Below are 26,734 nucleotides of genomic sequence, written 5' to 3' on the forward strand. Positions count from 1 at the left end.
CTACTGAGTAATCGTAGATTTGAAAGAGACTTTTGGCGCAAACCAGAGAGCAAGGCATTTACAATAATCTAAACAACTAAAAATAAAAGCATGCATCAGTTCCTCTGTGCAGGCAAGAGAAGAACGGGCAATATTTTTGAGATGATAAAACCCTGTCTTCACAACGTTTCTGATGTGAGGAATAAAATTCACCTCAGAGTCAAAATGTACATTGAGAATGTTTAGCATTTCTGAGTCTCTTGTCTTCAGGACTGATAACTAGAACCTCAGTTTTGTCCTGGTTGAACTGTAAAAAGCTTTGCTAGTTGCTACATCTTGGCAGAGGAAGTGTGATGGTACGGGTCTCTGAAAATGCAAGATGTTGTATCTAGTCCCTTATGAAACAATATATTTCTTAATAAATGTAAATATAAATATATTTACAGTATATTCCATATATGCAAGCAATATTTATCAGTATGTTGAAATATATTGTAATACTCCAACTATTACTGTTTTCTTATAGTGGTATATACAGTTCTGATACGAATATATTCCTCTATGTACTGAAATATGCTATGTAATACATATATATATGTATAAGCAATGTATTCATATGAATATGGGTAAATGACTGACATATTGAGATATATTTCTTAATATATTGGCATTTTATCTATATATTTTTGTTTCATAAGGTGTTTCGTTTTTTTTTACTTAGATTTAAGGACCAAAGTCCCGTTTTCACACTGCTGCTAAACACTGACACAACTTTATAACTACCTGGAGAAATGTGGAGTTCAGTACCTCCCTCAAGGACACTTTCACATACGGGCAAAAACCAGAGGTCGACCACTGCACCATAGCTGCCAACAAGGTGTGGTTTTCAGTTAGGGTAAAGCAAAAAGAGCTAAAGAATGCCACTGTAGACACATTAAGAGGTTATTGGCTGGTTAGTTTGATCCTTTAATGTATAAATTTTTCATTTATTAATGTGTCCTGCTTTGCAGATTTCAATAATCACACTCCAAAACAAATATGAGCAAAAACAACAGATTTACCAGCGGTTTTTTTTCTAGAATATAGTTTTTCCTGTAAAAAAAATGATCTACCTACCACTATTTATAAGTCAATTTTAAATGATTTATTAGTTTAATAAAAATTGTCTTGAAATTCCAAAAATAATTCATTTTTGGACTATTTATTTTTTAGTATTCTAATAATTTTCCCTTAGATTCAGATGAGTTTTTATCTGATGGTTTTTTTTTCTGCTCCGCCCTCTTGTATCTACTCATGAAACTGACAGAGGGGAGTCCCCCTGGCACCTCCACGCCTCCTTTAGGAGCTCAGATTGAAACTGTTGTCAGGAAAGGCTCAAAGAATGCTCCTCTTTTCACCTGCGGAGGCCCGGGTCAGAGGTCAAAGGCCTGAGCGCTGCAGCCCGACTTTTCTGTGAGCGCCGTTCCGTACGCACAGCCTGCAGAGGAGGTCCGAAGAGAACATTCCACACCAGCACCGAGCCGGCCCGAACATCCTCAGGAAACAACACTCACTTCCTGTCAAATTAAGCCAAGCTGATGGCTGCTCGCTGTGATAACCGCCACGCTGGTGCCCGCTCCCGCCCTCCCATCCACACATAAACCCCCCCTCCACCAGGCAGCGTGTCACACAGTCGTCGCCCTCCAGGACAGCCAGCATCAGCTTTCCTCTGAGGATGGGTCTCCTGCTGCTGCTCGCCTCCACGCTGCTGTGCAGCTGTAAGCTCTGCTCCGCCTCCGAGGCCGATCGCTTCAGGAGCCGATTCATTTGACACTAACCTGCAGCTTCGTTTCTCTTCCCAATCAAAGGTATCCAGTCTGGGATTGTGGCGAGCCAAGATAGATGTAAGTACAGTCTGAGCTTCAGTCATTCTGAGGAGAGAGGAATCGATCTGTTATCATTCTCTCCTGGAAAAACGGCAGATAAAAGTGGTGGAAAGTTCTGATGGGAGGTGTTGGGAACGTGTTGAGGGTTAGAGTCGCACGCCTCCCCGACCGCTAATGGAAGGTGTGAGTCAGAGCCTCACTATGACTTCACAATTGGGTTTTTTTCTGTTAAAACCCAAAAAATAATATCAAACGTTAAAAATGTTTACATCTAAAAAGGAAAAAAATTGCAAAACCCTAAAAGTGCAATAGAAAAGTTTGAACAAATCAGTTTGGGAGCAAAGTTGTTTTTTTAAACAAACATAATTATTATTTAGAAATAAACAAAAAAATGTTACGTCTGACAGAGAAAACAATAGCATAACCCAGAGAAGTTTAAACAAATCGGTTTAGGAGCAAATTTAAAAAGAAGCAAAAAAAAAAAAATCGAATAAAAAAACATGAAAGTTTTGAACAAAACCTTAATACGTTACTAAGACATTACTACACTATTTCGTTTAAAAAAGTCCAGACTTTTAAGATAATTTAAATGTTATTTTACCTTTGGGGCAAAAAGAGCAAATTATAGTTGAATATAAATCAAAACATCACATTCCTTTTCTGACATTTTCTTAAAATGTTTGTTTTTAATTACAATAAGACAAAAGTTCTGATTGGATCCATGCAGCCCTTAGTAAAAATTACTACACCTGAAGTTTTTTAAGTATACTTGAGTATAACTATAGCAAGTATACTAACCAAATACTGCTTCACAATAAATTAGAACATTTTAAGTTTGCATAATCGATGGTAAATGAATAGTAACCTGAAGTTTAATGCCTCACTTTTATTATTATAGACTATCTATACTTGTAGTACACTAAAATAGACTACTTCTTGCTTAGAGACAGGATCCCGTAACACATAGTTTCCACAGATTCTGTTCTTATTCGTGAAATATTTTACTTTAATATTACAAAAACTTTAGAGTGTTCGAATGTAAAACTTTTTGCTTTTTGGAAAAACTAAACTTTAGAACAGGAACTCATTTAAATAAAATATACATTTTATTGCTTTATCAATCAGAAGTTTGTTTGAAACTGTAACTAAAATACAGATTTTATGAAAATATTACTTTTATAATAATTTTGTAAGCACATTTTTCAAATTGCAATAACAAATCTTTTAACTTCAACAACTTGTATCAAGTACTATACCTCAAATGAGGTCAAAACTGTTAATTATTATAGTTTCTTTAGATCACTGAATTGAAAATTAAGTTTAGTTTTTAAAATCTTCTAGAAAATCTGCGTCTGATTTGCCTCCATAAAGGGTCTGAAGCTTTAGCAGCAGCTCAGAGGAATTGCTGAGATGTTTTCTTTGAGGTCGACCTGAATCTGCTCGGACTTCTTGTGGAAGACGGTCCTCCTGAGCAGTTCGGGGCGGGGCCAGGCTAAACGCCGCCCCTACTTTGACCTGTTTGTCTGAAGAAGTGAGTCTCGCTGCTGTGAGGTGTTGACACTAACCTGCAGGGTTTGAGGGTTCTTCCCTGTGGATGAGGTCTTCACTCATAGGCTGGAAGTGAAATCCTGAAAGTGTTTTTTTTTTTTTTTTTTAAATAGACTTCAGCGGTTTTCTCCAGTCCGCCTATAGAAGAGTCTGTGATAATTAGACAGTGATATAAAGGAAGGAAAACCATCAGAGCTCATCCCTTAATGAAATATAGTTTAGATAAAGTACCCCAACAAACATTCATGTAGTCATTTTTGAGTCATTTATTTTACTTTTTAATGGAAAACTTTTAGTTAGCATATATAATTATATAATCAAGCTTCATTGGGAACAATATATACAACAATTTATAATCATAAAGTGTTGCATTTAGGCGCCATCCTTCTTATTTTACGGTGCTATACTTCAGTCGCGGGAAGCTCTCGGTTATTGAGGAAAACATAGAACATGCAGTTGTTTAAATGGATCGGACAATCATACCGGAGACAGAACTGTTAGGAAATGTTACCAGGAGCTAATCTACTTCAGATAGCTTGAAGACCTACCCTGATAAAATTGTGTGTTTTTGAGTTTTTAACATGTTCTGGTAATATTTTCTCATAATGGCAGATATATATATATATATATGTATGTATATATATAGTATATAAAAAAAAAGCTTAAAATTGCATTTTAAGAGAGTGCAAACAAAGGGATGATGGAAAATAAAGGAGGGCTTACTCAATGCAACTGAGGGGTCCACGGGGGTCGGCCCAGGACATACCGCGGGGGTTGGTCCAGGGCATACTACGGGGGTCGGTCCAGGGCATACCGCGGGGGTCGGATAGAGCATACCACGGGGGTCGGCCTAGGACATACCACGGGGGTCGGCCTAGGACATACCACGGGGGTCAGCCCAGGGCATACCGCGGGGGTCGGGCCAGGGCATACCGCGGGGTCGGCCTAGGACTTACCGCGGGGGTCGGGCCAGGACAAACTACGAGGGTTGGTGCCAGGACATACTACATTGTCAGTCCAGAACACACTGCATGGGTTGTGCTACTTGGCAGTGGTATCTTCCTACAGGACTTTTGTATGTTTGTTGATAAAAACAAGAGTATAAGTCAAATAAAAAACAAAAGATGTTTACACAATTAAACACTTGGTTTCCTTGAGGACCGTATAACACAACTTCAAATGTCAAATTAAAATCTGTCCAACTCAACAAGTTCTACCTCTGTCTCAAGGGATAAAAGATCAGTAACTTTTGGGTGTTTTCAACATGTAGGGGCGCTTTCACACTGAGCTGTTTTTCAGGAACCAGAGTCTGTTTACTCATGGAACTGGTTGGCATTTTTTTCTGTAAAAAAAACTAGTGATATCTATTGAAAACCAGGCAGGGTCCAACTTCACTTCCAAAATGAACCCTGATGCTGTTCTCTACAGTGTGAAAGCAAATGTGCTCTCCTCAGAATCAAAGAGGGGAAGTGAACCATGAAGAGGAAGTGATGTGCATTTTAAATAGGAAAGAAAAGTAGAGTAAAGTTAAAAAGAAGTAGACAGTCGTTTACCAGCCATTGGTTCAACACTCGACTAATCCAGTCATGTGTCAAAGTGGGCGTGTACATTGACAAGTGATTACCTTTGGACCAGTAAAACTGACCAAAACTGTTTAATTTCTGGTCAGTTTCCTTTTGGCAACTTTACATGATGTTTCCAGGCAGTTTGGTCTCCTCAATATGAAATCAAACCAAACTAAGCCTTGAAATCTTTGGCATTCCCCAACCAACTGAACTGAACCAGACAATCAAAGTGTAATAAAGCCTTCATAGTTATTTTTTTTTTAAAAAAAGGATGTCATTTGTAATTTTTTTGCAGTTTAAATACAATGATCTCCCCTTATCCTGACAAAAAGATTCATGTCTTACCACCCTGCAGCGTTCACCATCTCATCTGTCACCCTGACCATTGAGCCCAGAAACGAGGTTCCACGGAACACCAACGTGACTTTGAGGTGCCAAGCCAAAGTCCTCACCAAGGATAATTTTCCTTTAACTCGAAAATACATCATTTACAAAGAAGACAGAGCAGTCCACACCGAGACCACCGAGTCCTCTGATGATATCCTGTACCGGCTGCCTGAGGCCAGAGTCTCCAACAACGGCAAATACAGATGCAAGTTAACCATTGAGGGGAAAAACATGAGCAGTCAACCAATAAAGCTTGAAGTCACGGGTAGGTCTGTTTTCTCAGGTGTTCATTTTTACACCAAAAAGACTCCAAAAACAAAGCACAATTTCTAGCAACTGTTTTTACATTTGTGTCAAACCTGACTCCAGGTGTGTCGAAGCCGATTTTCCACCTTAACAAGAATAACCTCACGGAGGGAGATAGGGTAACGGCCACGTGTTCTGCGCCTGGGGAGTCCGGCGTCTTCGGGTTCTACTTCTATGATGACTCTGTGGAACTCACTGATGTTCAGACCAGGTCCAATAGTGCACAGTCCATGCTGCACTTCAGTACTTTGGGTCTCCACAGACTTCACTGTTTCTACACCGTCGATAATATGCCACTCGCCGTCAAATCCGAGGAAAGCAACAAAGTCACCGTCACAGTCAGAGGTAACCTGGTTTTTGTAGTTTCACACCTTCACAGAGTAATCCAAAATTGAAATCATCTTTTTTTTTGCATTTGCAGAGCTTTCCATCAGGCCAGTTCTGGAGATTTCCCCTGAGAACAACGTCTATGAAGGAGATCCTCTGATCATATCGTGCAGAGTCGAACCCTCAGAGCACATCTTTGGAAATATTGAGGTCTACCTGAGCCAGGACGGCAACTCCCGATGGCTCAGCATGGGGAAGATGGACACCGAATACAGCATGACCGCGACAAGCCCGCTGCTCACCTTTGAGTGCATGATGACTCTGGAGAATTTGAAAAAAAGTGAAAGAAAGAACGTGACCGTGATTGGTGAGTGGACCACGCTAACGCTACAGTCACAAACACAACTGCCACCTGTCATTTAAATTGTTGGCGTGGTCATGAATGTAGACAGTCAGTCAGGCAGGGATGACTCCATTACAAAATCGAGCAGCCACGGGGTGGTGGAATCTGGATCGCTGGTTGGCAGCAGCTCTGATTGGACAATGTGAAAATGTCTTCGGACGGTGATCGTCCATGTCAAGAACCACCAGCTGCTAGTTACCCAGTAGCTCGGGGGGTAGATAAACTGTCTAAGCAGTGTACTGTCCGAGCAACACTCTGCACTACAACTAATGAACCCTTTCTACATTACTTTAGACCAGCTTTTATCTTTTTGTATCCTTTATTTATTGTTTTAGCATGTATAGCTTTTTATATTTTGTCTAGTCAGTACTGTTTCTATCAGTATTGTTTTAACATTTATAGCTTTTTCTTTTTATCTTGTGTGGGGGATAAGCAGACCCAATCACTTTCTTCGAGATTTATTGACATCTGGTCATGGCCGAGCCCCCTGCCCATGTCAACAACCCTCGTAGAGTGACTGTGCTACCATACAATTTCTAACTTTTTTTAAAAACCTGCCACATTAGCTAAAAATTGAAAAATTGAATTTCCCTGAGGACCTCCAAAGGGATTAATAAAGTATTTTCTATTCTATTCTATTCTAAAAAAAACTTGCATTTAGATCACTGTACAGTGGCATTTTGGAATATGTGACTGTGTCTTTGAGCCCTGTAGACTCATGTCTTTGGTTTCGGATTCTTTCATTGTGATCCACAGAGCTGTTCTCCACGCCCATCCTCACAATGTCCCCAGCTGAAGTCTTTCAAAAAGAGCCCTTGACACTGACCTGCAAAAGTGAAATTGTCGCCTCGGAAAAGCTTAAGAGAGCAGATCTGAGCTACCACCTTTCTTCAAATGAAAGCTTTGTCTCCAGTGGAAGTGGAGTGTTTCATGTCACCGCCCTGGAAAAAGACTACACATGTATCGCTCAAGCAAGAGGCATCAGGAAAGCCAGTAAAACCCTCACCGTTCATCCTAAAGGTGAGCTGCTGGGATAAACTTTAGTCACAGAGACGGGGGGTTGAGTCATACAGGTTCTGCAGGTCTTTGGGTCATAGAGAAGAGCCTCTCCATCTTAAGGGGAGCACAGGTGCAATTCCCTTGAGGTTCATAAGGCCTCCTCAAAGAAATTTAACAAAAAAAATGTTTCCATTTTTCTTTTGTTTTACGTTACAACAAAGTCTTTCTGCTTACAAAGCTTGCAGCCATGTTGAATACTGAACCCTTACAGTCTGGGACCTCCTGACTGTTTGGAGTGCAGTGTCGGGCACCTGAAAGGGAAATCTGAAAGATGTTTTGTTTTCTTTCAGCCTGTAGTTGGTTCCTTTGGATAACACTATAAAAAGACATCCTCAGCTGAACTTGTGCTCATAAGTTTACATACCCTGGAATAAATAATGGTTTCTGTGTAGTGTAGTGTTCGGCCACCACAGAAACTCCAGACACTTTGAAACCATATTGGGCCTACTTGGCCTAGCTGGCTGGGTAATAAAAACAGAAACTTCCCAAATGACCCTGTTCAAAAGTTTACAAATCCTGATGATTTTGTTCTGAAAACATGTACACAGAAGGGTTTGAATGACAGCTAAAGGTAACCATCTTCACCTGTGACTCGTTTACCTGCAATCAATGTGTGTGCACAAAATGTCTTGGAGTTTCTAGGCTCCCGACAGACCCTTCCATCCTTCATCCAGTGCTGCACTGACACTTCTGGATCCTGAGTCATGGGGAAAGCTAAAGAGTTGTCAAAAGATCTACGGGAAAAGGTAACTGAACAGGGAAGGGATTAAAGAAGATATCCAAGGAACTGAGAATGCCAGTGTTTAAACTTTGATCAAGAAGTGGAAAGTTAGGAGGTTCTGTTGAAACCAGACCACTGTCAAAAAAAGTCTGCCACAACTGCCAGAAAAATTGTTGGAGATGCAAAGAGAAACCCACAAATAACTTCAACTATGATCCAGGACTCTCTGAAAAATTGATGTTTCAAGAAGTACAATAAGGAGGCACCTGAAGAAAAAATGGCTGTGTTGTTGCGTCGCCAGAAGAAAACCTTTTTTGCACAAATATCACAAAATAACTTGCTTGCAATTCGTTCAACAGCACAGAGACAAGCCTCCAAACTTCTGGACTGAAGTCATTTGGAGCGATGAGACCAAGATTGAACTGTTTGGCCACAAACGCTACATTTGGAGAGGAGTCAAGAATCCTCATTCATGTGTGATGAAAATGACACTATACTCACTGTTAAACACGGAGGTGGACTGTTGATGGTTTGGGGATGAGTGAGCTATAAGGGCACAGGAATCTTAGCATTGATGACAAGATGAATGTAGCACGTCATCAGAAGATACTGGAGGAAAACTTCACTCTTCAGCTCAGAGGCTGTGGAGAGGATGCTCTAGGACAGGGGAGTCCAAAGTCAGACCTCGAGGCCGGCCTCCTGCTGGTTTTCCAGAAATCTTGCCCTATCTGCTGCTGATTCCCTGGATCAGGTGTGTTTGACCAATAAGGAGCTTCAATGGCTGATTGGTTGGAGAGCATGTAGGACACCGGCCCTCGAGGCCTGACTGGACACTCTTGCTTTAAGACATTTCAACATGACACAAGGCCAAGTGTTGGCTTTGGTTCCAACAGAATAAGATGAAGGTCCTGGATTGGCCTTCTCAGTCTCCTGACCTCGATATTATTGAGACACTCTGAGGAGATCTCCAATGGACGGTCCAACCAAGACAGCCCAAGAATTTAAAGGAACTTAAGGTTTTCTGCCAAGAAGAATGGACTTCTTCACCATAAGAGAAAATAAAGAACCTCATCTACAATAACCAGGAAAGACTTCAAGCTGTTATTGATGAAATAGGAGGCAATACAAGGTATTAAGAACTAGGGTAAATAAACTTTTGAACATTTGGGAAGTTTCTGTTGTCATGATTTCAAAAGGATAAATATAATTTGTTGACAATAAATGGCTTCACCCAAACACTATAAGTGGGAAAAAGCTTTTTGTGCCACCATTCATATGTGGTGGAAAATGACCAAGAAATCAAAATTTCTTCCAGGGTGTGTAAACTTATGAGCAGAACTGTAAACGTATGTTAGTAAAAATTCTCAGCATCAGTTTATCTTCAAAATCCATTTTGCTTTGTTGCTTTTCTATTTACATGTATGAACTCATAACACACATGTTTTACTTTCCTGGTCTTTCAGTTGCTGTTTCACTTCCAAACATCTCCAACCAGAGCAAGCCGATCTTGGGACAGCTCTTTTACATCGTCTGTCGGTCGGACGTGGGCAGCCTCCCCATCACATACATTCTGTACAATCATTCTACAAAACTGGATACAAGGGTCATCCGCCTGCCCAATCAAACAGCTCTTTTCCCAGTCGTCATCTCCAGCGCCAAAGAACAGGGAAGATACAAATGTGAGGCGCAAAACGGCGGAAGGAGGATCCAGAGTGAAGAGCTGGTTATAAACGCCATAGGTACAATTTTCTCCTCCGTGTTTCTTTTTAATGTTAAATTTGAATCAAATCTCTGTTGGTAAATATTACATTTAGTTAAAAAAAGAACGCTCTTACGTTTGCACCACCAGAGAAACTGACTTTATTTTCTTCCCACACCGCAGTGCCTTTGAGCAGTCCGACTCTAACTACCGTCCCCGACCTGTCAGACATCTCAGAAGGAGGCCATCTTAACCTCATATGTGCGGTCAACGGCAGTCCTCCCGTCACCTTCAAGTGGTTCCGTGAGGGGGACTTACAACCCCTCAGTACCAATACCTCCACAAATCCATTCAAGGATTACGAGATCCCCGTGGTTTCCAATCAGCACAGCGGCTCGTACTACTGTGAGGCGTATAACCAGGCTGACAACAAAGTCGAAAGCAAATCCATTTACATCAACGGTGAGACGGCTTTTAGCTTTTCTCTTCTGACTTTTACCTTTTTAGCAGAAACTGTTTTAATGTACAAAGGGAAATATCCAAAAGTGTGACACCCCTGCAATGTGTCACCCTCCACCCGAGGCTGACTTCAGGCATCCATGCTGCTGTTTACCTTCAGAATTAACCAGTAATTCAGGACGATTGTGCCTTTCAGTAATCTAGTTACACAACTGCAGCAAAACAGGTTTGAACCATGATACTACCACCTCCGTGTTTTACAGGTTAAAGATAGTTCTTTTGCCACACCATAGTTTTTTCCCTCCAAATAATTTTAGACACTGACCATAACCTTACTACAAAAATGAGTAAATTTGTATTTTTTTATATTCCATATTGACGAATGAAAATATAAAATGGTAAGTTTTTAGACTAAAACCTTTAGGATGGATACATCTTTGTTGGTGGACCTTAAGAGGAACGAGAGGATGGTGCAGCTCTTCTTTCTGTTTTTCTTAGTATTTGAACTATTTATTTTTTTTGCTTTTCTAGTTTCCTCCTAAATTTTAGATTCTGTTCTTTCTTTTAACATTTTTTGTGAACTTGTAACTTAAAGTAGTGTTTTTCAGCCAGTGTGCCGCGGCACTAGTGTGCCGGGAGAGATGTCCAGGTGTGCCATGGGAAATTATTCATTTTAACTGATCTAAAAACATTTTCTATCACCAGGAGATCAGCTCTGTTTTCATCCAAACAGGGCCTGATAAAACACTGAATAGTTATGAATGTAGTCACCATTCATAACTCATATTTCATTTTAACAAATGTTCTTTATTGAGACAAAGGTAATATACAATAATTCAGATTTGGTTTAGAACAGCATAATGTAGGCCTTTTGAAGTATCTTTTACACAAATCTTAATAATAAATTAGTTTGATTAAAAACCCACTCCAATCATCTTTTGATTTATTTTCATAGAGTTGGTCTTAATTATGATTGTGCCATTTGTGGCCAAAATCAACAAACTTGTGTCGCTATTTTGGACGTGTAGTTTCTGCAAAGCAGCAGGAGTTCATCAGAAATTCGCCTCTGAGTTGTGGGCGGAACCGTTGGCGTGGGCAACCCCACCGCCTCTTCCCCTCGCATGGAGCTCGGAGCAGGGAGCTCACAAATGCAACCTTTTTCAAACTGCATTTTTTTTATATGCTCCTGATTTACATGATTTGAATAAAACATTGTAATTAATTTTCTCTTTACATGTCCTCCATCATCAGAAAAATGCCACAAGAACATGTTAAACACACTGAAAACCTGTTTTTTGTGTTACAAGTTTAAATGTTTTAATCCACTTTTGTTTGAACTGTTTCTTGATCAAATTCTACATTAATAGGTCAAATTGAATTCTCAAGATTCTGTGTGAAATTGGTTCAACTGGACAAAAGGTAGTCATCAGTTTACCATCCAGAAGGTAGATCCGTTTCGACTGACCTTTGGGCTGATCTGTTCTTGTTTTCAGTCCGCATGGCGCCGTGGAAGAAGGCCATGATCTGGGGGATCGTGTTTCTGGTCATCCTCCTGGTGCTGATCGCCAGCTGTGTGCTTCTGTACAGATCCAAGCGAGGTAGACAGACATACAGTCCTCCAGCAACTCAACCCTGTTATGACTGTGAATGACAGGGAAAAAAGGTGCTCCACCTTCTACACCTCCCTTTCTTCTCATTTTATCCTCTTTTAGGCAAACGAGAAAGAGCTCCTGAGTTGTCAGTGTGAGTTTATTTGCCTTTTGTAACTGTGATGTTGTAGTGATGGTGTGTTGATAAGACTTATTCAAAGAAACCAAAGAACTATACAGGTTCATTTGCTTGTTATTGCTAAAGTAGGTCAATTTATCGCAGTAATTTAGACAGATTTCCTTATTTTTATGCATAGGGACAGAGGTCAAATTTCAACCACGTTTCCACAAAAACGCACAATCTAAGTTTGAAATATACAATTTTTTCACCTCATTAAATTGAGGCTGATTGGAGACAAAACTAAGAATGAAAATTCTGAAACTGCAGAAGTTTTTGAATTTCAGGCACATTAATTTCACAGCTCATTCGTTTACTTTTTGTGCAACTCTAAATTAAAATTTGAGCTTCCTTGTTTTCAAATTGTCACAAACCGCCAGAAAAATTCTGCTATCTTTTTCATTCTTGTTTGTTTTTATACGGACGTGGCATTGATGCTATAAAAGAACTGGACTGAGTGACTCCTCCCCCCAAGCGTTCCAAACAGGAAGTTCCGCTGGCTCCAAAAAGTCAAAATCCCATGAACTTCTATAGAGAAATAAACAGCTGTCATTTTATAGGTCAGAATAACCAATTTTGCACTGATATCTTTTAAAATGTTCTTGATAATCCTCTTTTTTTACACTTACTCGGTCCAGTTTTCATATACCGTCAATGGGACGCAGCAGAAACGCCTGTTAAATCTGGATAAACTTATAACAACACTGCTGAAACGAATCCAGCAACATTTAAAATCATTCGAAAGGATGATCCCAACTTCTGTCATGATCTGTTTTAACTGGAATTGAGCTTCATGAGGTTTTGATTTGACTGATGTTAAGAAGTACTGAAAAAGTTGAAGTTGTAACTTGTGAATTTCAGATACTTCCTCGTGTTTTTTTTTTTAATAAACTATAATCCAAGCCTAATTTAATCTAAATTTACAGTAAAATCAATGCTGTCATTTGTTTAAAAAGCTCAGGTTTCATGGAAAACGTCTGTGAAGCGCTGAAGCTCCCTTTTGGGGTTTGGGGAAATAGTTTTTGCCCATTTGTTATAATCTTGTGGTGTGACTCAGCTTTGTCTTCTTATTAGCTTACACAATTCTCACATTTAGAGAAGAAGAGTTTTATGGTGTTTGGGGTAGTGAATCAGCTGTTGTTAAGAAAAACATTTGCTTAATTTCAAAATGATTGACCAGATGTTATAAATGTTTGGTTGTAAGAGTTGCTCATTCCTCACTTCTGCTTCCCATCAATCCAAGAATCTGTGAACCTAAAAAGGCATTAAGGTGTGATCAAGTTCCAGCTTCTCTGGTTAAAAAAGGCAGCTGCTCCTTTATCAAAAATATTGCTCCTATAGCAGAAACATGAAGTCGCACACAGGCGCTCAAAAATGTGGTTGTGTTGTATCTTCGTCTTCATTTTGGCAGGAATTGGGAAGCACCACTGCTATGTCGGCCACGTTAGCAACAATGTTTAGCTTCCATTGCTCTTTATCCACCAAATGTGTGAAAGTTCTGGGGTTGTTTGTGCTCTGTTGTTAGCTTCAAACGTCACTTTTGGTGTGTTGTGTCCAATACTAGATCAATGCTACAGTAGCTCCAGCTACAGAAAAATGAATGAACGCTCTAATCTGTCCACAAACTGCACTTTTCTGGTGTTTCTGTTGGTGCACGTCTGGCTCCAAGGTTTTTTGGTTACTACATCATCAATGCAAGCTTAAGCCTTATGCTACATATTCAATGGGTGTTCACACTCGATTGTTGCTACCCAATACTAGTGTGTGTACTCACAGTTAGAAGAGGCTTTGTGAGAAGGTTTGTGTTTTTTGTTTTTGTTAATTTATCATCCATGATTGATTTTCAAGTGGTTGGTACTTCCGTGAGTTAAAAAAGACGCCATCCTTACGTCACTACCAAATGTGAGCCCCTGATTGGTCAAAGTTCAACTGGTGTAGCGTTCAATATGCATTCAGTGTCTGCGTTTTGTACGCAGAACCCAAAAACAGGCTTAAGAACTTGTGTATCTTGATGTTGGACCTTAAGAGGAACCAGAGGGTGATGCATTTCTTCTCTTTGTGCTCGTTCTGTTTTTCTTCTTCAGTTGTTTAAATACAGATTGTTGTGGAAGATGTAATAGTAGCATAAGTCACAACTGCTCTTATGGGTGGAAAATGGTCAAACATGTACGTGACCTGGAGGAAATATTAAGGTGGACCGATTAGTGAACCTCTAGAGAGAAAATGGTCAAGTATATTTTTCTACGGTCAGCAAGTGGTAGTGAAGAGGTTTAGGGCGAAGTAGGTGAGACCAGGCGTGTCGTACAGATTCTTCATTTTTTTATAACCCCTCTCTAAATTCTGTGGAGTGTGAGAAGGGCTGTTCACATGAAAACTGTGCATTCCATGTTGGAAATTAAGAAATTGTCAGAGTGTAGTTTGTGTGGACGTCCTACAGGCGTCCTGCACGGACTTACCTATCACCTGCACAACCAGTGTGTGCGGCATTTGCGACCAGTACTTGCACCTTACCACTGTCATACACACCTGTTGGATCAATAACACAGCCAGATGTCTCATTTGGACGCTGCTCACCTCTCTGCTAGAATCTGGTGTTTTTTAGCTCTGTGTTTTGGTTACTGGTGTTACTGGTCATATAGACCATGTTTTTGTTACATTAGAAACAACACCCGCTGTCTGCATCTACTTTAGAAAAATACAGACACGGCTTGAACCTCATTGGTCGCAGCCGCTCTGCCATCCGCGCGCGTTTTCATCTTTCAGAGGAGTATGTGATGAGAGCTTGTGGTGAGACCCCTTCCCTTCCCTGCTATATGCAGAAATGCAGTGAATAAAGTGCTGCACCCACTAGGCATTTAGGCTAAAAACGTATCGGTCCAAGAAAAAATTGATGACGGTTTTCCTATGGCAGGGGTCTCCAACCTGTGGCTCCCGAGCCACATCTGGCTCTTTACCCTTCCAGTGTGGCTCTTTGGTTAAAATGAAATGGTTTTAAATAATTTTAAATAGTAACTGTAAAGGAAAAAGTAAGGAGGTAGTAAAGTTAATTGGTAGATCCGATGGGGTGACCTGTCAAACTTTAGATATTTCAATTCTGCGCCGCTCAATTCACGCCTCAAATTCAGCTGCTGCCAGACCACTGCGCCGCCTCCACCGCCCAAATGAATGAGAGAGAGATATAGTATGTCCTTTCCATCAAACTCATTTTGACAGGTGGCCTTTGACCTCCACATTCCGATGTGATGACGTAACAATTTGATATCAATTTGTTACCTCATCACATCGGAATGTGGAGGTCAAAGGTCACCTGTCAAAATGAGTTTGATGTAAAGGACATACTATATCTCTCTAATGAGTGCACCTTAAGACACACCTGCGTTCGCTTTAAGATGCGGCCGCTCCTCTAAATGACTCTTCAGGGGCTCAGATAACGCAATCAGGAGACTCTACGACTCAACTCCTTAACATTGGTTCAGAATTGGTTCATGGTTTGCTGGAGCTGGACCTAAACCATACCGACCAAAAGTCTCAATCAAGTATATTTTGTGTCAGGGAAAGCTAGCATTTATCCATGTAAACAAGTACAGTGACAACATGCAAAACTACCTGTATAGTTAATAACATCCTTCAGAAATGATCCGATTCTTTAAAGTGACTTGATTTTTACTATTTCTCAGAAAGCCTTCAAGCCCTAAATCAGATGACTCTCTAACAGTGACTCTAACTCACGGCACAGAGGTTTATAAGTCAGGTAGCCGGTTTTACTTCTCTCCCATCAGTCACTAACACGATTTTTAACTTCTTTAATCTCTTCCTAGTTTTATTTCCCACCCTCTGGGGTAGTCACGGTATGTTTGGATTTATGGTAATTATTATTTTTTTTTCACTTTTGTTGGACATTTAGTTTTAACATAAATTTAAAAAATGCATTTTAATAAATCCTTTTGATTATAAATGTAAAAAATTCAAGCTGGATATCGTGACAACCCTGCTACTAACATAAGTAAAGTAGTCTTAAATGCATGCAGAGGTCCACCTGATCTCCCCTGACGCTCCTGTTTCTGAGCATGCATCGTTTGAGTCGCCCTAAAATGTTCTTCTCCACGCATGAGCTGTAGACACAGGACGCTGCGAGCTCACAGAGAATCTGAAGTTTTATGGTAGTTTCTGCCAACATGCTTAGAGCGGCCATTATCATCTTCTTGCAGACGCAGCGGCGTTCTTTGATGACAAGGAGGGGAGAGCGACCAATGGGGCGCGAGGTAGCTTGGCGTCGCTACCTGCTGACTTCAGCAACAGGAGCAGCTACAGCATTCCAGCGACAGTTTAAAGAGCAGACATTGGGAAGGGCGGTCACTTTCTGGTTTTTGTGGGAAAAGGAAGCTCTAAGAAAAGAGTTCTCAAGAGGACACAAACTGGTGATCATACAGAACACCGCAGACTTTTTGTTTTCCCAGTAAAAATGACCTTTTTGTTGGTTTTCACGAGCAGAGCCCACTGCTCCCTCTCCCCTCCACTCACAGGCTTTTCTTTACATTACAGCATGAGGATGTCTTCGTCATGTATTTGCTTTGTATGAAATCTCTATCTTCATAGTCCGTCTGCCGATCTTGATTTGTACATATCTTCACTGGAAATGTGTGTATATATTTGTGGAGTGATCAGAGCAGAGAATTCTAGAATAAAGATGCTGGTTTTATTTAGAGGTGTGTGCAGCGTTCATTTATCCCTCCGCCTCAAACGAGGTTTAATTTGTGTTCAAATAGGACTCCTAAATGGCACAGACTAAAGGAATAGGTACAACCATCTAAACTCAGCAAGACTTTGGTGTCGATTCATTTCCTGAAAAATGTAACCTACAAAAGAGACTTCCTTGAAAAGTTAAAACAATAGAGTCTGCCAGCGATTTCCTACAAAGGCAGGGAGCGTGTTGCACAAGGGCAGGGGGGCAGTTCTGATGGCGGTGCTGTGGAGGGTGGGGCTTATTTTGTTTCACTTTGAATGCATGCAGCAGGTGGAGGAAATTAATCACAAAAGCCTCGGTGGAACAGAGGGTGAGATTACATTCTCAACCGGGAAGTTGTTTTTGCCAGAATTTACTGTGCAGCCGCTGCTGCATTAACAACCCATTGTGCACAAGGCAGTGAAAGGCTCTGTGTGAACCAAACAAGGAAAAAATGAGCTTTAAAAATGCTGCAACTACAATAGAGAGTCACATATGAAAACATACTGTAATAAAATGTGATTATTTCACAAGATTTGAATCAAAATAGTCTCAAAACTGCACTGAAGAATTTATGTTTTACTTCTATTCTTCTGGATTAAAGACAAAAATATTCATGCAATTATAGAGGTTGTTGTACCCAAATTCACAGATGTCTCTGAACTTTTTCCTAACTCCATTCATCATTTGCCGTGATGCTGACAAAAAAAAAAAAATACCTGCATTAATTTACATCGTCTTATTTTAGTTTATTTTCTGATCCTGAAGGAAGTTTTATTTTAGAAAACTGCCGGATTCTGTTCACAAAGCAGTTACCTGCATTGCTACCTGAATTGCTAGCTAAAAAGCTAACAAAAACCAAACGATAAAACATATTTGGAAAGTTTCTTTGGTAAAAAGAGTCACTTAGGGAACTGAATAAGACTCTTTGATGCTGTTTACAGACAAAACCGGGAGTCTCTCTCCAAATGTGGAATTATTGAGAAAGTTGTTCTCACGTATCAGAAGCTGCTCTGCCTTACTAGAAACCAGGAAGTGGCTTAAGGGCGCCTTCATTCATATGTCATAAGTGGGTGCAACTTTCATTAGCCCTTCAAATACTTCCAAAATACGCTTTTTTACATGCACGACAATTTCTATTTTCATGATATTCCTGGACCCAACAACCCAGAAACTTAGTGTTTTTGTTCAGAAGGTGAATCCCACGCTGCATGTAGGCTACAATGACAGTTTGTCACAGACAGAAGCGCTGATGTGCTTTAGGCCTACCACGATTAATCGACTTATCAGCAACTAATAGTCAACGACTAATTTAATAGTTGATTAGTCGTTACTTTATATTATATTGAGACGGAGTGTAGTAAAGTTGAAAGTTATAATGGCATTATGCTAGCTTTTTGCAATATTTTAGAGTTTAGCTAATATTTCAGCTGCATGCTAGCTGTTTTAGCTAACAAGCTTTTTTCCGTTTTTTTAGGCTAATTTGGCATTTAACTAATATTTTAGCTGGATATCATGCAGTTTCAGCATTTTCAGCTATTAGCTTTAGAGATTTTAGCTATAAACTTCAGCATCTTCAGCTATCAGCACTAGCATCTTCTGCGGCCACCATTATCGCAGGTAATGCTATATGTCTAGTTTTTGTTTAGTTTAAAGCTAATGATGGTTAAGATGTGTGCTTTACATCCAGTTTCGGCATGACCCGATCAGTCGTTTAATCGGAAAAATAATCAGTGATTAGTCGGTTATGAAAATAATCATTTGTGGTAGCACTAATGTGTTTATTGCAAAGCTGCAACAACAGTTGCGTATCTGTGTTCCTTATGCTGAACAATGCAAACCAGTTCGATTTGCAGGCAGACTTTTACATTCAGCAGAAGCTTTTTATCCAAAGCGCCATACAAACACGATGGCTCAACACAATGTCAACAGGGATTGGTTGTTGTGTATGCCTCAGGTAGCTGTTTCCACCGTGATGTGATAACATGCTGGAGAGCTTAGCTTATGATCTTCTATGCAGCAAACACAGATCGCTGTTTTTTTGCAGACAACGGAGTTCAGCTGTTGTGTTCAACTGCTGGGTGCTTTGATATGGAAGCTACAGGAGCCCAGTGCAGACATCTGATCTTTTTTTTTTGTCATTATGAATGCAACTTGACTGTGCATGCTGGTACGTACATTACAATTGTTAACTTGATCATTGACACATTCCTGCAAAAAAAGGAAGATGCATAGATAAAATTCAAACATGGATGTTCCCAAGTGAGAAACGGACAATGATGCTGATATGTCAGAGAGAGCTTTGTGTCATCAGCGTAGAAATTGTTCAAACAATTAGTAAAGGTTGGTTACATCCCCTCAAGGTAGACCTGGTAAAATTGTATTTTTTTTTGTTAAAAAACAAACATATTCTCCAACACAAAGATACAATCAATAATTAGAGAGTATGGATTTTTGGATTTGATGTAATCGAAACATCTATAAACACGTTTTAGTAACAGGCTGATGACACTTTTTCAGGGATAATAAAAGTAAAAACATAAAGATCTTAAATATTATATAAGAAATAGGAAAATCTAAGTAAATGCCTCTCTAAATAAAAAAATCCATTAAACAAAGCCTTTAAACTTTTTTTTCTATGAGGCATAAATGTTTAAGTCATAGATCACTTGCACACATGTGAACTCTGACGCCTGGTCTTGGAATTTGGAAAAAATGTATTAAGCACGGTCAAGTTTATGTCATTTCCTACTGTTATTTTTTCCCGCTGGACAATGAGTCCTCAGTAATCGGCTTATGACCAACTTCCACTTGAAATGCAGACACAATTACATAAAGGAGAGTCCACGATGACTCCTCTGCAAGAGAAACTTCCTTTTCAACAACAATTCCTTTGATTAATATCCCAAATTGTGGAACAAAAAACTGTAAATATTCAGTAACTTTCGTTCTCATAGCTTTATCTGAATGTAGTTTGTTCTTGAAATTCTACTTTTGTTTGTATTATCTTGCCTACATTTTATCAAGACATTTTCTTGACATAAGGTTTGTGAGATGTTCCTGTTCTGTTGTTGTGCTACGTTCACACCTGGTATGCGATTGTGCCTCCAAGAACGCACTAAATGCGCATTCTTGAATAGAGTGTTCACAGGACAACCACGAAGGAGATTCTTCTTCTTTTTTCTCTTTTTCTACTGTTTACTAGTGTGTGTCCACCACTTACAGTTGGAGGAAGCTTGGTGTCAAATGTTGAAGCGTTGCAAATCTTGCTTATATGTCACTACCAAACTCCTCGATTGATCAAAGTTCGATCTGGTTTGACTTTCTATGCGTTCAGTGATGTTCAGCCCAAAAACAGTTTTGAATGCACATATACACGCGTTTACATTAAAAGTGTTCACTTGAACGTGTGTTGCCACGGGTGGTGTGAACGTAGCTTTAAAGGTATGTCTCTCCATCCCAGCTGGTGCATATTTTTAAGGCTTAGTGTCAATTTGGTTTGGGTGCTGGCTTTGAAACTGACGAGTCCCTGTGTGTTTTACAGTGAGGGTGAACAGGTCAGCAGTCAGTGTGTGGAGCGAGAGGAAACCTGAAGCAGGTAAGTTTCTCAAAGTCCGTTTACAGCTAACTCCTGGAATAATAATACTTTGTTCCATAACAAAATCTTACTAAAAGTGAAATTTGCAAATCAAGAGTTTAGGGTCTGCCAACCAGTATCTACTCAAAGTGTTCAGACACGACAAACACTGGGGTGACCGTGCGTTTTCTATTACTGGCGCCCAGTTCTGGAATATTATTTTTTCAAAGCTCCACATAATGACAGATCTAAATAGTTCGGAACCGTTGACGGTATATAGACAACTGGACTGAAGTATCCCCTGGTTCCAAGGATCCAAAATCCCACCGATTTTCTATTGAAAAATAAACAGCTATAACTCAGTCATTCTATTGGTCAGAATAACCATTCCTGCTCTGATACTTTTTATGACGTCGTCTTGATGACCCTCATTTTATATTTTCTCTAGTATGAGTTATTCAAGTTATAAACTAGCCAATCAGATGCGTTAACAAACGTATGTGGTCTCACGTCGAGCATTTGAACCGTTTGATTGACAGATTCTCCCAAGCCTCCTTTAAGTGGGTGTGGTCTTCGAACAATCTTACTTAGAGTGGTTGCCATAGATATTATGACACAGCCCAAGTTGGACCAATAAGCTTCTAGACTATTTCTGGTTCCAACATGGTGACATCGAAAAAAGTTAGAGGACCTGGTTGCAGACAACAAGATGGCGCCAACCTATCATTATCCGGAACAGGAAGTCCGAAACAGGAAGTTCACATCCCATCCCTCCATTCTCCATTTTGGTTGAAAAGTGCTCTTTTTTTAATCTAAAAAGACTCATTTAATGGGTCACTTCAACAGTTAGGAGTTTTTCCGTCTTTAGCGTTAAACCTTTAACACCGGACATGTCTCTGTCAAAACTATGCCTTTTGACATACCGTAACTCCCTACGTGGTCAGCGTGAATCAGCTGATCCACAGAGAAACGAGGCTTTGTACCGTTAAGCTACATTTTAAAGCGGCTTTTCACCAATGTGTATTAAATAACTAATATAAAGTGTTGCATAGTGTTGCAAATCCTAATTTTTCCACAATATAATAGACTGATTCATGTTGATCGTGTTAAGGGTTTCCGTTAAACATTGAAGCTAATACTCCAGAGTAAAAGGATCAACAGTTTTACAAATCAACAATAACTTTTTTTGTGTTTTTTTTTTTTTGCTCCATATTAAGTTAATATTGCAAACTAAACCATTTTAATAGAGTGCTATGATTCTGAAATCTTGTGGAATTTCCACGTCTGGCAAATGATGAGTGGCTGCCATCTTGTCTGCAACCAGGTCCCCCTCTGAAAAAATGGCAACTTTATTTGGTTACTGTCAGAAGTAAACCATCTTCTATGAGTGACATCACACTCACTAGCTCCAGTTCTCTATATACAGTCAATGGTCACCGTAAAATGGATGTATGTGGGAGTACAGGGGGAGGATGATGTTAACAATATGGAGGGCATAACTATAGAAAAACATAATTTTATTTCTTTGTTATGGTGAGATGGTTATGTTAATGTAGCATAAGTGAACTTAAATAACCTCGACTTCTCCAACAGCATAACCTGCTTTGTTAGAAATACCATTATTTTTTGTTGCTGTTTTTTTTTTTACTTTTATCATTTGCATAATGGAATAAATCAATTTTAAAAATCAGTTTTTTAAAAGTTGCATTGTTGATGCAGACAACGAGGAGGACCACAGCACCGTGTCCAATGAGCCAGATGTGGAGTACACAGAAGTGGTGCATCCTCGCTCAGCAGAAGCTGCCAGAGGTAACACTTGACAAGTTTTAAATGACAAATAGAAGGATCACCAATGTAGATCTCTGGGGTACCCCTAATTTGATAGAGGACAGGGGTCAATATTAGGTTTTTTCCAAGCAGCAGGAAAAGATTGTCATCTAAAGACATTTAACTTGTCAAAACAATAACTTTCACCCTTTTTATGTATATTTCATGTACACTGCAAAAATTGAATCTTAACAAAGTCAAACGACCATTCTTTCAAGAAAAAATGTTGTTTTCTGTTTTGCAAGAAAATTAATTTTATCAGGAAAGTTTTTTCAAAAGCAAAATAATTTTAATTTAGGAAAATGGTGATTAGATTTTTTTTATTAAAAGCAGAATTCTTGATTAAAAAAAACAATTTTTTTGCTGATTTTTCAGAGAAAATTTTAGGAATTTTAAGAGTTTTATTTATTATTTCTTGGGGGCCTGTTCTTAAGTGTAGCACAAAGGCTGCAAAAATATTTCTGTAGGTATCTACTGTGATTTTTTTTTTTTTTTTCTGATATTCACACATTCTTTCTCCTGGAAATCAAACCAAACGCAATTTGAGAGTAACTAACTATCAGGAGATTAAAAACAAAAAAAAACAGATTTTTGAGGAAGGTGCAATAAAATTCAGCGACACATGAACAACTTAGAGGACACAAAAAAAAAGAAAACTTCCAAATGTTTGCTATTAGTGGTCAAATTCGACCCAAAATTCTAGTTTTTCTACTTGTTTTCTAGTCTATCCCAGCTCATCCCAACCACTCTTCAGTGCTTCATTCACATTTATTTACAGTTGATAAGACGGACCAGCGCTTCCTGGGAGGGGCCTAATTACACTTAATTCATGCACTCACAGGTCACAGTAACTGAGGGAATAACGTCTGGAATTTCCAGCAGAGCCGTAGACCTAAACAGGAAGGGTTGAGCTAATTGCACGTCTGCTTTGATATAGTTGCTTCTTCTTCATAGTTTTCTGCTCAAGGCCCCACATGGGCAGGGGTGACCATTAGCGGTAGAACCTGACCCCTTTTCAGGACTGTGTTGATCTTACATCAAACAAACTGTAGATGAACACTTGTCGCTGTTTACATTGACAGCCCCGCTGAGAATTGGGACAGACACAGTTTACAGCGAGCTGCAAAACTCCACACATGGTGAGTTTGACGCCTTTACCGGTGAATATTTTCATGTGTAAATTAAGTTAACATTTGTTCATATTTTGGCTTTACTGCTTCCAGAGCTGGAACAGAGGACAAGAATTCCTGAATATTTTTCATTAAAACAGTTTTTAAAAAAAATAAAATGTATACTTATAGCCTTACTTGCCCTCACAGACCCATACACATATTAATTGATAAAAGTATCTGATTCATGATACTACGAGTTCATTTAAAAATGTTTCGGGTAAATATAAATCTGGAGCTTCACCTCTTAAAAAAGCAGCTTACAAGCTTAATTAAACGACAGCAGAATGCTTTAATTTGTAAAGCTTAAATCGCTTTATCTTTGTTCTGTTAAATCTGAGCAGGACTTCCTGTTATTACCAAACTCCTGGTTCCTATCAGACAGTCCATCTGAGCTTCCTGCTCAGAAGCAGAAGAATTGTGAGCTGCTGATGGACATCTGAACTACCATAGGTCAAAGTTAAAGTGTGCCCTCATTGTGTTTTAATTGAAAGACAATCATCAGAGGAAAATGAGAAAAAATAAAATAAAATGTACTGACAATAATATTGTGTCTTGTTTAAAATAAACAAAAAAAAGTTAAGTTTACATTTGAGTTTTTATTAATTTTAGGTTGTGATGTGACAAACAAAGCTTTATGTTTGTGTTTCCTAAGTTTCCTAAAGAAAATACCCAGATTTACTTGTATTAATTACCTGCTGATGCTTTTTTCCCAGGACCTCCTGGGGGCCACGACTACGTAAGTAGCATCAGCGACAGAGCACACCCGCTTGCTTCTCTGATCAGATTTTAGAAACTGTTAATGGCAATAATTTTATTTTCTTTCCATGTGAATCAATAGTTATACGACTTGTTTTTTTCTGAAATCCAAGTTTTTAACTATGTAAAGCCCACTACATCAACTAACTGACAGAAAATTCCAAATATTTTGGAAATTAAGCAGGTTTTTAATCAAACAACCCCCCAAAATTGCCAATTATTCTCACCATAATTAGCTCAACTTTTCCCGCCAAAAATTTAATGGAAGCAGCCATTTTGAAAAGCCCTTCTACTACCCCCAGTGGAAGGATGATGAACTGCAGGGCAGGAAACAGACCAAGTTCTCCACAATTTGGTTTTTAAGGAGAGATTTTCCAACATGCCGATAACAATTCAGCAAGAAAGCACAATTGAAAATAATTAAGGAAAAAATATTGAAATCACAACATTAACAAAATAATAGAAACATTTCTAACAAAATTTGGGCATAACAACATAGGGGTCTCAGAAATGCATGTTTGAAAATAAGATACCTGTGTTAACTTTATGACTCCAAACTGTTGGGTAAGATGCGAAGATTGTTCCTTTTCCACTAAGCATTTAGAGATGAAATTAAAATGTTTAGTTTTTTTTTTTGTTCACATGCTGTATTTTACATACAGTTTGTGAAGCAGAAATGTTTTTTACATCCTAAAGACTGACATTTAATTCAAGAGTTGCACCAATTTCAATGGTTTAAAGCTGCGTTTGTTAATAAAAATGCTGACATGATTCAAGGTGCAGAACAGTGACTACAGATTATAGCACTGTGATGAAGCAAATGACAAAATCTTGCATTTTTAATACTTTTTACATCTCCTCATTCTTGTTTTGTTTATGAAAGACTTCCCGAGTCCTCTTTTCTGCGGAGCACCAAGTCAGGGTGACCTGGGATGAGTTTCATTAAACTTACAGAGCAAATTAATTACTTTATTTCAATGAAAATAATACATTAATACAATGAAATTATTTATTAATTTAACTACAAGTGAAAAAATGGTTAATTCATTCTATTTTTTCAATAAATTAATCTAAAAACTTTTTATTCTCCCAAATTACAGTTAAAAACAGTAAAACATAAAACATTATTAAGCTTCTAAAACCAATTTGTCAGAACCAGGTGGTTTTGACAAATTAGAAATAGTTCTGCAGAATCAAATCAGTGGAGGATTTTTTTTAAGACTAAAAAGCTCACATATAAATTTCTTTCCATGCAAATTGAGTTTCCTCCATGTTAAAAACACTCCCTGGATCTGATTATAATCTGCAGTTTGAAACCCCAAGTGTGTGCCGCGGTCACTGAACCTCAGCAGGCCAGTAAACCAGAGCAAAGGGGGGAAACTGCCGTCAAGGTTTCCAGACTGGAACAAAGGCATCTGGGTTGGGGCTTCCTTCCCTATCGGTTGCTCTCATCAGTTCTGAGCTGAAGTCAAATGACCTCCAAGCCCATCTCAGTCTGCACACTGTCTCCCTGTAATCACAGCCGCCAGCCGCTGCTGTCTGAGCGCTGAGTTTTGGGCGGTTAATGGAGGGATTGAAAAACAAACTGATGTTCTGATAGGGTTCTGTCTATTTTTCATTCATTTAAAGGTTCTTTTGCAAAAGTGTGCTTAATATTTTGGGTAAAAACGTTTCTTTATTTGTGTCTTCCATAATCAGAAAATGCCAGAAGAACCTTCTAAAAACACAATTTCATTGGAGTGGGTCTTTAATCTGTCCAATTGTGTCACACCGATCTCACAAATCCAAACATTTTGCTTTGTTTTACAGCAGGTCGGGTTTATTTCTTTGGGTTTGTGTGTCTGCAGGGTTCAGTGGAGTACGCTGAGCTCAACGGAGAACAGCCAGAGATGGGTCAGAACCATTTAGATCCAAACAGGTACTCTGACCTGCCGGAGCCAGTGGATTAAACAAGACTTTAGTTTACTTTTTGCATGTTTTCTTATTTTTTTCGCACCAGAAACTGTCTTTACAGTCAAAACTCCTGACAATTCAACTGCTGTAAATATTGTTTACCTTAATAAAGGTTTGTCAGGCATGAACAATGTTGTTTTTTTTAATGAAAAATAAAACTTGATGCACAAAAAACGACTTTGATCTTTTTTTTTAACTATTCAAAAACTTTAGCTTCATCTTCCAATAAGTTTGAATTAAATAGATTTTATTTGACATATTAGGGATAAAAACTGAGGTCAACATTGTTTGTGCCAAACTGTATCAATTTATCATGCTTTTATAAAATGAAAAAATGCCAAAAAAACGACTTTTATCAAACTAAAATGTTTAAGTCTGTCCTAACAAATGCTAACAATGGCCATTTGATGTCATAAGGTTGAAGATCGGATTGTTTTGAAGTCAGATTTGACTCCAGGAGGTTTCCGGTGGTATTTGTGCTCCAGGAACAAAGACATTCCAGCTTCTGACAACAAACACAAAGCAGTTTAACTACAGTGATGGAGACTCCACATGACAATGGGAGGAAGAACAGGGAAAGCCAAACAAGGCTCTGAGCGACTGTTGCTTTTACAGGTGGTCGCCACCAGAGGGCGTCCTCG

The 26,734-nt window shown here is 39.0% G+C and overlaps 1 protein-coding gene across 11 annotated transcripts; it reads left to right on the plus strand.

The window, feature by feature from the left end:
• The first annotated feature begins 695 nt into the window (after positions 1 to 695).
• On the plus strand, positions 696 to 26,277 carry si:dkey-237i9.8 (platelet endothelial cell adhesion molecule). 11 transcript variants are annotated; one of them, XM_036213825.1, is made up of 16 exons: positions 696 to 1,736; positions 1,827 to 1,862; positions 5,313 to 5,609; positions 5,714 to 5,995; positions 6,072 to 6,344; positions 7,137 to 7,400; positions 9,624 to 9,899; positions 10,043 to 10,321; positions 11,812 to 11,916; positions 12,031 to 12,061; positions 15,763 to 15,836; positions 20,353 to 20,406; positions 22,105 to 22,194; positions 23,295 to 23,351; positions 24,098 to 24,120; positions 25,988 to 26,277. In XM_036213825.1, exons 1-16 carry the CDS (start codon positions 1,694 to 1,696, stop codon positions 26,087 to 26,089), a joined length of 2,286 nt encoding a protein of 761 aa, XP_036069718.1. In that variant the 5' UTR covers positions 696 to 1,693; the 3' UTR covers positions 26,090 to 26,277. The 11 variants fall into 11 exon arrangements, 8 of the variants coding, with proteins under 8 accessions (XP_036069718.1, XP_024145951.1, XP_036069720.1 ...); XR_004948513.1 differs by lacking the exons at positions 12,031 to 12,061; positions 15,763 to 15,836 and having other exon boundaries at positions 697 to 1,736; positions 22,088 to 22,194; positions 25,988 to 26,056; XM_024290183.2 differs by lacking the exons at positions 12,031 to 12,061; positions 15,763 to 15,836 and having other exon boundaries at positions 697 to 1,736; positions 25,988 to 26,276.
• The last annotated feature ends 457 nt before the right edge of the window (positions 26,278 to 26,734 follow it).

Source organism: Oryzias melastigma, linkage group LG1 (genome assembly GCF_002922805.2).
Source record: "Oryzias melastigma strain HK-1 linkage group LG1, ASM292280v2, whole genome shotgun sequence".
Taxonomy (NCBI): Eukaryota; Metazoa; Chordata; class Actinopteri; order Beloniformes; family Adrianichthyidae; genus Oryzias; species Oryzias melastigma.